General features: G+C 47.5%; 1 protein-coding gene across 1 annotated transcript; it reads right to left on the reverse strand.

The window, feature by feature from the left end:
* Window positions 1–730: 730 nt before the first annotated feature.
* On the reverse strand, window positions 731–8,036 carry LOC119090262 (cuticle protein 19.8-like). The gene is made up of 2 exons (XM_037213046.1): window positions 8,031–8,036; window positions 731–1,123 (listed from the first exon to the last, which is right to left on the reverse strand). Exons 1-2 carry the CDS (start codon window positions 8,034–8,036, stop codon window positions 731–733), a joined length of 399 nt encoding a protein of 132 aa, XP_037068941.1.
* Window positions 8,037–9,316: the final 1,280 nt, after the last annotated feature.

Consider the following 9,316-nt stretch of genomic DNA (forward strand, 5'->3'; position numbering starts at 1 on the left):
ATAATGAAGAAAGTGCTAGAAACGAGACAATAGCTGGGTTTATAGGAGTATGATGCGGCTTGGAGCTTGTCATCCATAAAAAGACAAGTTTAACAGATCACAACAGCACGATAGAATGGAAAGACGAAGGGGAATGTAGAAAGAGGATGGATGAATGCTTGCCTGTTCATTTCGATTCCAAATCTTTGCTCTCGATTTATACCCTTGACATTTGGTCCGTGCTTTTAAACGGCATATTGATAGGTTCACTGCATTGACCATGGATCTTGCTCCGGTTACTGGTTGTTTTGCTTCGTGCAGTAATTCGTTTTACCAGATTCATGCTGTACTCTTTTGCAAATTATACTTACAACAAAGAGTTAATTGTCGCACTGCGTGGCGGCACAGACAGCTTAAACACGTGGCAATATTAAAGCCGCTTGGAATGTGTATGTGCTTTCAAAACATGGTATTGCCTTCGTAGTGGTTTCATCCGACTAGAAAAGCTTAGCATTTTAGTGGCAAATCGGCTTGGAGTCAGCGCTCACTCCAATAAAGTGCAAAGTTGGTTCGTTGGTGTGATGATGGTGCGACGCTTACGCCACAGTCAACAGCATGTACATGAAGACTAAGGAGATAAACTGCGTACCATCAATATCAGCACAAATGCCTGAGCAGCAGGTTTATTGATATATTTCTAAATTATCGTAATCATAAGACCATATTCGTGCGTGCATTTACCGGGCATCGCTCATGCCGAGTACGTTGCAGGCCTGTGTGCTGTGGCAGCAGCCTTGTAGACGGGGGAAGAATCGTACGCAGCAGGCTTGTATGCCGAGGTGGGATGGCCGTAAGCAGGCTTGTGGACAGGCTTGTATGCCGGGGCAGCAGCCTTGTAAGCAGGGGCGGGGTGGTACTCGGGGTACTGGGCCTCTCCCTCGTAAGTGACCTCAGCGTTGTAGCCGCCGTAGTTGTCGGCGACGTACTTGACGTGCTGGACACGGCCGTCGGGCAGAGCCACCGAGTAATATCCCTGGGTGTTGTGGCCATCGCTCTGCTCCTTCTTGGCGAAGTTGGCACCGGAGTAGTGGTCGTTGACGGCGTAGTCGTAAGCGAAAGGCTTGGCCTCCTCGTTGTACTGGGGCTGTGGATGGTAAGAGGCCGGCTTGTAGGCCGGGGCAGGCCTGTACACCGGTGTATCCGGGGCTGGGGCGGCAGCTGCAACAGCCAGCGCGGCGGCAACGACGAGAGCCTGCAATGTCATAGAAAATACGTTATCAATGAGTCATTCATTCCAGCATCTTCGTCATTTTTCTGAACACGATGTATTTGCCTGACAAATCCCTAGCACCCGACAAGTTGCTACATCAACAATGTAGCTCAAGCACATGCCTGCATGTTGTGTTTTGGTGGCCGAGTATGCAGTGAAACTGGTGCCTGCTTCTGCAGTCCTTTCGCTTTTGTAGGTCGGCCGCCAACCACTGGTAGAAGACCACGGTCATTACCTCACTGAACAGACTGCCCCCTCGCGCGTTGTCATCGGCTGGGCTGGTGTCAGCATGGATTGGCATGGACCCGCGGCTACTCCATAATGCAGTCTCCACACCTGCCATGCCGTTTTGCGCCCATTTAAAAAGACTGTTCCACGCCTGAAGATACTGAGGCAGGGATCAGAGCTGATGGTAAAAGCTAGCTGGTTAGGATTGTTACGCTTTGAAATGCAAAATCCACTATAGGTAACACGATTTTATTACTTAGAAAGCATGCTTTTCAATATACCATCGTTTGATTACGTCATGAACCGCCTTAACGTCATCAAAGCCTTCGACATATTTGCCGTGCTCAAGGTGCCAATATAGCGAAAAGTGACTCAGTTGTGCACCCCTACACGCCGTAAAGATGGCGTCATTTGTTTTTCCTGTGAAATTGTCGTCACAAGCATTAGTTGTGTGTCTATTTGCCCTTTTCGCGTTTTGGTTGTATGTTCTTGAGTGATGTGATGTCTATTATTTGCATTGGTCTTTTCGGTCGCGCTACAGTACCTTGATTACTAGATTATCAGGTTCATTTCTGTCATAACTTGAAGATACCTTAACGCCTGTGTAATTCATCACAAAACGCCTCCAACGATCACACGGCTCGTGTTCGAGGCACGCGATCGGCAGCGCAATCTGGCCGTTTACCAGTTGCCTTATGACGTCACACGTTCGTCATAAAAGCCAGATCCAGCAGGATGGTTTATCATGACAAATATCTCAAGGAACGTTATTTGTCTAGGTGGGTTGGAAGATATCATACCAATATGCAATATCATCCACGTTGTCCAGCTGCACGCGAGGCAAAACTTTTCCCGCACAGACCAGCACTTATCTGGTAAGAATGTCATGAGCATATACCTGTAAAAAGATATACAGCCTCCTCCACTCTGTACCTCAATGCCAGCAATGTATCTGGCGTATGCGACGCAGACAAAATAAATGCGGCAGACAACGGACCCACCACGTTCGCCGCTGCCTTGCACCACCCTCGGCGTCACGCCCATAGAGCGCGAGGCCGTGGAAGTTCGAATTGCGCTGTAATGATTTGCCACTTGAGGCTGTCACGCACTTCATCAAGCTTGTCGCCAATTTCTGCACAATCCGCCCGCTGGTCACATACTTCTGCCACTAGGCATATTCGTTATTGGTACCAAGGAAGTCCTATGTTCCTGCCGCCCAATTTGCGCAAAAGACTGGTGTGTGAGCCTTCACTTTTCACGTCACTGCATTTCAGTGCATTGTTGCATGGACTTGCAAAGTCTATGATCATATTTGCCACATAATTCTACGTTACTGACTCGCTGATTATATGTGCATTCCTCTATCGGCTTGTTCACTATCTACACGAATGTTCCTAGTTTCCCTTTGTCTCTCAGCATTACGTCCGGAGTCTGGCGGCCTGCCGTGTATGGAAATCCTGGCACCAGTGACGTCACGCTAACGTTAAGCGAGGATAAAGCGAGGATCACCGGGCAGCTTTACCTCTCTTATCCTGCCATGTTTCCGGTGAAAATACGTGGAAAATAGAAATATATTTGAAATATATGTGATATTGAAATGAAATATCAAATATACATGAATATATGTGAACAAATAAAAAACTGGCTTCATTTGCTCCCACCTTGTTACAAGCTTTTCCCATATAGGCGTTTCCATTAACACCCCCTTAAAGCGCTCGCTAGCCAAATTGCGTGGTCCACTCCACGAACTTTTAAAAGTCGACCATGCCATCAGGTGGTGATACCGTTTCGTAAGAATTGGTTTTGTTGCGTCACGTTGCATCGCATGTCGCAACGTGAAGTAATGTGGGGGAAAGGCTGGCATTTGCGGTCAACCTTTTAGTGGTAATATGCCTATGACGTTAAAACGCTAAGTTGCATTTAATTTTGATTTATCCTTTCTCAGAAACATGACTTTCCTACATGCCAAAAACATAGACACCTTGAACTAAATGGTCTTTCAGGCGTAAAATGATAACAGCAAGTACATGCATATATGATGGCAAAACAACAAGTCTGGGCTAATAAGGGTTTGAGGTAGAATTCTTCGGTAGAGCTCAGATTTCGCTTACATCACACCCGGATATTGTCATTTTAACCCTAGTTAGGTACGTGTCCATATCATCCACACTTAATGTGACACATGCCGATATGTGTGGCGTCGACGCGTTTCAGAAGGTCACGATTCATATCTGTCAAAGTCAATTAGTAGCTTAATTAGCTGAACAACACTTTGAAACAAATAATATATATCCATGCAAATGCCTGGACGGCCAGTTTCCGTTTCTGCCTGTGCTTTTCTGAGAAATGGTGTGTGAGGAGGACGTTCTAATGACATGACCGATCTAAATTTTCATTCTTATACCTTCACACTATATCTGTGCTCCCAAATTACAGTTTCGCTTCGGACTTAACCCACTTAATAAATATATACTTTCGGATGAAAAACGACCAAAATTGTACGAATTGGATGCAATAGAATTAGTCCAAAGAAGAGCTAGGACGCGAGCTGTCAGTTGGGCATGGGAGAAAGTACTAGCTTGTTCCAATGCAAAGTTCTAAACGGACACAATCCTCCTGCGTCATGAGCTATGTGTTCTTAGCCATTTATCACCCAACTCAACTGCTAAAGTTAGATGATCTCTCCACATGCAACGTCATGGGTCACATTATGGTGAACTTCTAGGAAGCTGGGGTTGCACAGAAATTCCGTGCGAATTCGACAGCGCAGCCGGTGACACCGTTGGAGGCGTCCGTTTACTGGGAACCTGACCGTGACCGTCTATCAGTGGTTAGCTGCCGAGCTATAAAAGCGAAAGCACCAAAGGAGCCGACACCACTTGCACTGCACACCAGGCCATCAGAACACACTATGCAGGTATGTGCTGGAATGATACCATTGATATGGTGACCTGTTGGCTACTAGAGAGTTTATTTCAAACCAAGTACACTGTGGGTTTAGCTATTAGACATGCACTGCACGGACGGTGAGGCTATGAGATATATCGTAGAAAAACTGCGTCATTAAAATGGCCGCCTGATCCGTCATGTATCCTCCACGGCATTGCAGGGTTTCGTCATTGCCGCCGTGCTGGCTGTCGCCGCCGCCGCCCCGGCGCCGGAGACGCCGGGCTACAAGCCCGCTCCGGCCCAGTACCACCCGGCCACCTCCTACAAGCCGGCCTCCTACCACCCGGAGCCCCAGTACAAGGAGGAGGCCAAGCCGTTCGCATATGACTACGCCGTCAACGACCACTACACCGGCACCAACTTTGCCAAGAAGGAGCAGAGCGATGGCCACAGCACCCAGGGATATTACTCGGTCGTTCTGCCCGACGGCCGTGTCCAGCACGTCAAGTACGTCGTCGACAACTACGGCGGCTACAACGCTGATGTCACCTACGAGGGAGAGGCCCAGTACCCCGAATACCACCCCGCCCCTGCCTACAAGGCTGCTGCCCCGGCCTACAAGCCTGTCCACAAGCCTGCTTACAGCCATTCCACCCCGGCATACAAGCCTGCGACGTACTAGTTACAGAGTTAGAACGGGTGCCTATTTAGATATATTCGTAGGTGTGTTATGATGCTTTTCGTTTCTTTCCGCCCGTTACTTCAATAAAAAAAAATTTGGTTCAAACGTGCTGGCTGGACGGATATAATTCTACGCTTTCCACCGCCCAAGTATCTCTCATCCCGCTGTGATAAGCGACGTCCTCATAAACCCGAAGCTAAAACCCACAAAAATATATATAATGACTAGTTAACGACGTCCTGTCTTCGATTGTTGGCGCTTACAGCATTGCATCTTAAGAAGCTTTTTAAAGTTTCGGTGTGGCTGTAGAGAAATTCAGCATATTTTTCCGAACTCAAATATTCTTTCACCAATACAGGTGATGTCCTGTGAAAGCATTACGCTGAAACCTCCTCACAGATGGTCATCAACACACGACCTTATAAAACACCTCTGACCCACGACCGTTTGAGGGCTGAGAAGATGTCATCTCTTGTGGTTGGAGCACCCCCAAACTGTGCTAAAGAGGTGCACCACGTTTACAGTGTCGCTAAATGATCAAGATGCCACGGTCTTCGGAGACTGGGCTCTGGATGTTTGATTGGGTCAGGGGTCACGGCGTTCACCGTGAGGACTCGTAAGACGCTTCCACCCACTATAATTTCCATTTTTCGTTTTCTTGACTTATTTTAACGCAGCTCATCCACTGACGTAGCGGCTGGACAACCAGGGATGATATTTCAAGTCGCACGGCAAGGTAGTACTGATCACGAACCGAGCTTTGTAGGTCACTTACGATGTGTCGCAAGGAAAGCGTTTGCTGTCTATTTGCAGTAGGCAATTCATTTCAATGAGGCCATTTCCAAATCAACGTCCACCATGCATGTGTTGCGAACTCAGAAACAGAAAGTCACAACCGTAAGGCTAAGCCATAATTTCATGACAGAAAAGTAATAAAGCATGCTTCCAAAAAATGTTTTTTGTTGTTATCTCACCGAATACGCAAACAAACAATTTAATAAATGATCAGTTTTGCAACATTAAACTTTGTTTCCGGACGTCGCGGCTACCACCAAAAATGACCACCAAGGCCAAAAATAGCATGAACGTTATCACGAAGTGTGAACTGTGCTGGCGGATGGGGACCAGGAGTCGGCAAAGCGAGTGGAAACACGACGGGATAGAACGATCGATATTTGACCTAAAGCACCAGCGCTTGGTCAAAATAGGATAGTGACTGTGACGTCCGGAAGGAGATTTTAAGATTGCAAAACTGATCATTTCTTTTCTTTCAAAAAGTTGCTTTCTGCACCCCGGTGAAATGGCAGAATGACAGCTTGATCACCTAGCGACGCTGTAAACGTGGTATAAATACTTAATACGGTTTGGGGGTCGTTCTAGCAACAAGGGGCGAAATGTTCTCAGCCCTCAGACGATCGCGGGTCAGAGATGGTTAACAAGACCATGTGCTGATATTCACCGTCAGACAGTTTTAGCGTGATGGTTTCACGATATGACGATTTAAATTATAACAGAACCTTTGTTTCCAGAAAATATGTTGAATTCCTCTGCAATCACACCAACAAATTCAGAAGCTTGCAAAGACGATGCGCTACAAGCATCTACAATCCATGACAGGACATTGCTTACTAGTCATTATGCGTGTTATTATGATTTTAAGCTTCGTTTATGCGGGCGTCGTTTGCCACGGTCGGATCAGAGATATTTGGACGTTGGAAAGCATAGAATTGCCTCCGTCAAAACCTCTTCCTACCTCCTCCGTCCTCCTCCTACCTCCTCAAAACCTACCTCCGTCCTCCGCACACTTCGACCGAATCTTAAAAAAAACGGGAAAAAACGAAAAATTTGTGCTAAAAACTATGCAAAAATTTGTCTGTCCAGGTGGCTCAGTTGGTTAGAGCGCCTGCATTCCGATCCACCCACCCGTGGCGGGGTGGGTTCGAGTCGCTTTAGGGCGATCGCTATTTGCCCTTGGCAGGTATGGCCTGCGGCCGGTGGCAGCCGTCGTGCTAAAGGTCAGTTGACGTCAGAGGGCAGGACGGACCGTGCCGAGCATTGCGGCACGTAAAGCTTTCGCTACTAAATTCTGCCGTTGCCTGGAATTGCGCGATCGGATGATGGGGATCAGGGCTCACACAACAAGCACTGCGTAGCGTGAGCGCTGATCCCAGAAATCCATCCATCCAAAGGGTTGGGACCAAATTTATTTTTACAAACACCATGACACACGTATGATTCTATTTAAACAGTCAGCCATTCTCACCCTGTGACTAGTATGTCACAGGCTTGTATGCCGGGGCGGTATTGCTGTAAGCAGGCTTGTGGACAGGCTTGTAAGCCGGAGCAGCGGCCTTGTAGGCAGGTGCAGGGTGGTACTCGGGGTACTGGGCTTCTCCCTCGTAGGTGACATCGGCGTTGTAGCCGCCGTAGTTGTCGGCGACGTACTTGACGTGCTGGACACGGCCGTCGGGCAGAGCCACCGAGTAATATCCCTGGGTGTTGTGGCCATCGCTCTCCTCCTTCTTGGCGAAGTTAGTCCCGGTGTAGTGGTCGTTGACGGCATAGTCGTAGGCGAACGGCTTGGCATCCTCCTTATACTGTGGCTTCGGGCGGTAGGAGGCCGGCTTGTAGGAAGGGGCAGGGTGGTAGGGGGCCGGAGCGGGATTGTATCCCGGCGTTTCCGGCGCCGGGGTGGCGGCGGCGATAGCCAGCACGGCGGCAATGACGAAACCCTGCAATGCAGAGGAGGATAGTTGACGGATCAGGCGGCCATTTTAATAGCGCAGTTTTGCTACGATATATATAAATAAATATATATTCATACGTATATATATATATATACATATACATATATCTCTATGTCATAACCTAACTTTTCGTGTAATGTATGTCACATCGCAAAAAACACGCTGTACTTGGCTTGAAATAAACTCTCTAGAAGCCAACAAGGCACCATATCAATGGCATTATTAGAGCACATACCTGCATGGTGTGTTCAGATGGCTGGGTGTGCAGTGCAAGTGGTGCCTGCTCCTTGGTGCTTTCGCTTTTATAGGTCGGCCGCTAACCACTGATAGACGGTCACGGTCAGATTCCAGTGAACGGACGCCTCCAACGGTGTCACCGGTTGCGAAAATGACGAATTCGCACGGAATTCCTGGTACACGTCCGCCTCTTAGATGTTGATCAAAATGTGACCCATGACGTTGTTTATGGGCAGGTCATCTAACTTTAACAAGCAAGTTAGAAGATTAGTGGCCAAAAACACATAGCTTATGGCGCAGCAGTCTGCACCCATTTGGAACTATGCATTCGAACAAGGTATACTTCCTTCCCGTCTCCAACTGACAGCTCGCGTTCTAGCCCCCCCCCCCCCCCCTTGGTCCCATCATATCGTATCCAAAAGGTACATTTTGGTCGTTTTTCATTCGATACCAGTGGCAATGTGGGTTAGATTCGAGGAGAAATCATCGTTTGGGGACGTGGGTATGGTGTGGAGGTATGAGGATGTATATCTTGAATTCGTCACGTCATTAAGGTGTCCCCCCCCGGATCATTCCTTAGAAAGGCCCAGGCGAAAGCAAAAACTAGTCGTCAAGGCAGATGCATTAATGTATTCTTGGTTTCGAAGTGTTTCTAAGCTAAGTAAGCCACTACTCCATTTTTGCAGAGATGAATCGTGTTCTTCTCAAACGTGTGAACGTCACGCACATCGCCATAGGTCGTAATAACTGCGCATGATGTCGCCACATACAGAACCAGGCTGAAAATGACAATATCCGGATGTGACGTTAGAGAAATGTTGGTTCTGCCCAACAATTAGAGCTCAAAGGCTCGTTAGCTCAGACATTCCATGGTGTTCATGTTTTTGGAATGTAGGTAATCCATGTTTCTAATAAAGGGAGTGTCAAATTGAATGTGACTAAATCGATTTACCGTCACAGGCCTATTATGAAAACGTTGACAGTAATTCCGACCATTTCCTACATTAGTTAAGGCTACGATATGCTATGAAGTGTGGCACAATATAACCGATTCTTTACAATTGGTATCACAAACTGATGGTATGATCTCGTTTTAAAAGTCTGTGAAGTGGGTCACGAAGTTAGGCTAGCGAGCGCTTTACAATGGTGCTTATTGAAACGCCTGTGCTGGGGAAGTTTCCAGGATGGAAATACATGTTACCAGCTTTTAACATACTTTTATGGGACATCTGGCAGTATCAGGCAGGCAAAACCGTCTGATGATTCTTTCTTCATCCTCGCTAG

This window comes from Pollicipes pollicipes, unplaced genomic scaffold, assembly GCF_011947565.3.
Source record: "Pollicipes pollicipes isolate AB1234 unplaced genomic scaffold, Ppol_2.1 Scaffold_3087;HRSCAF=3621_pilon_pilon_pilon, whole genome shotgun sequence".
In the NCBI taxonomy this organism is placed as follows: Eukaryota; Metazoa; Arthropoda; class Thecostraca; order Pollicipedomorpha; family Pollicipedidae; genus Pollicipes; species Pollicipes pollicipes.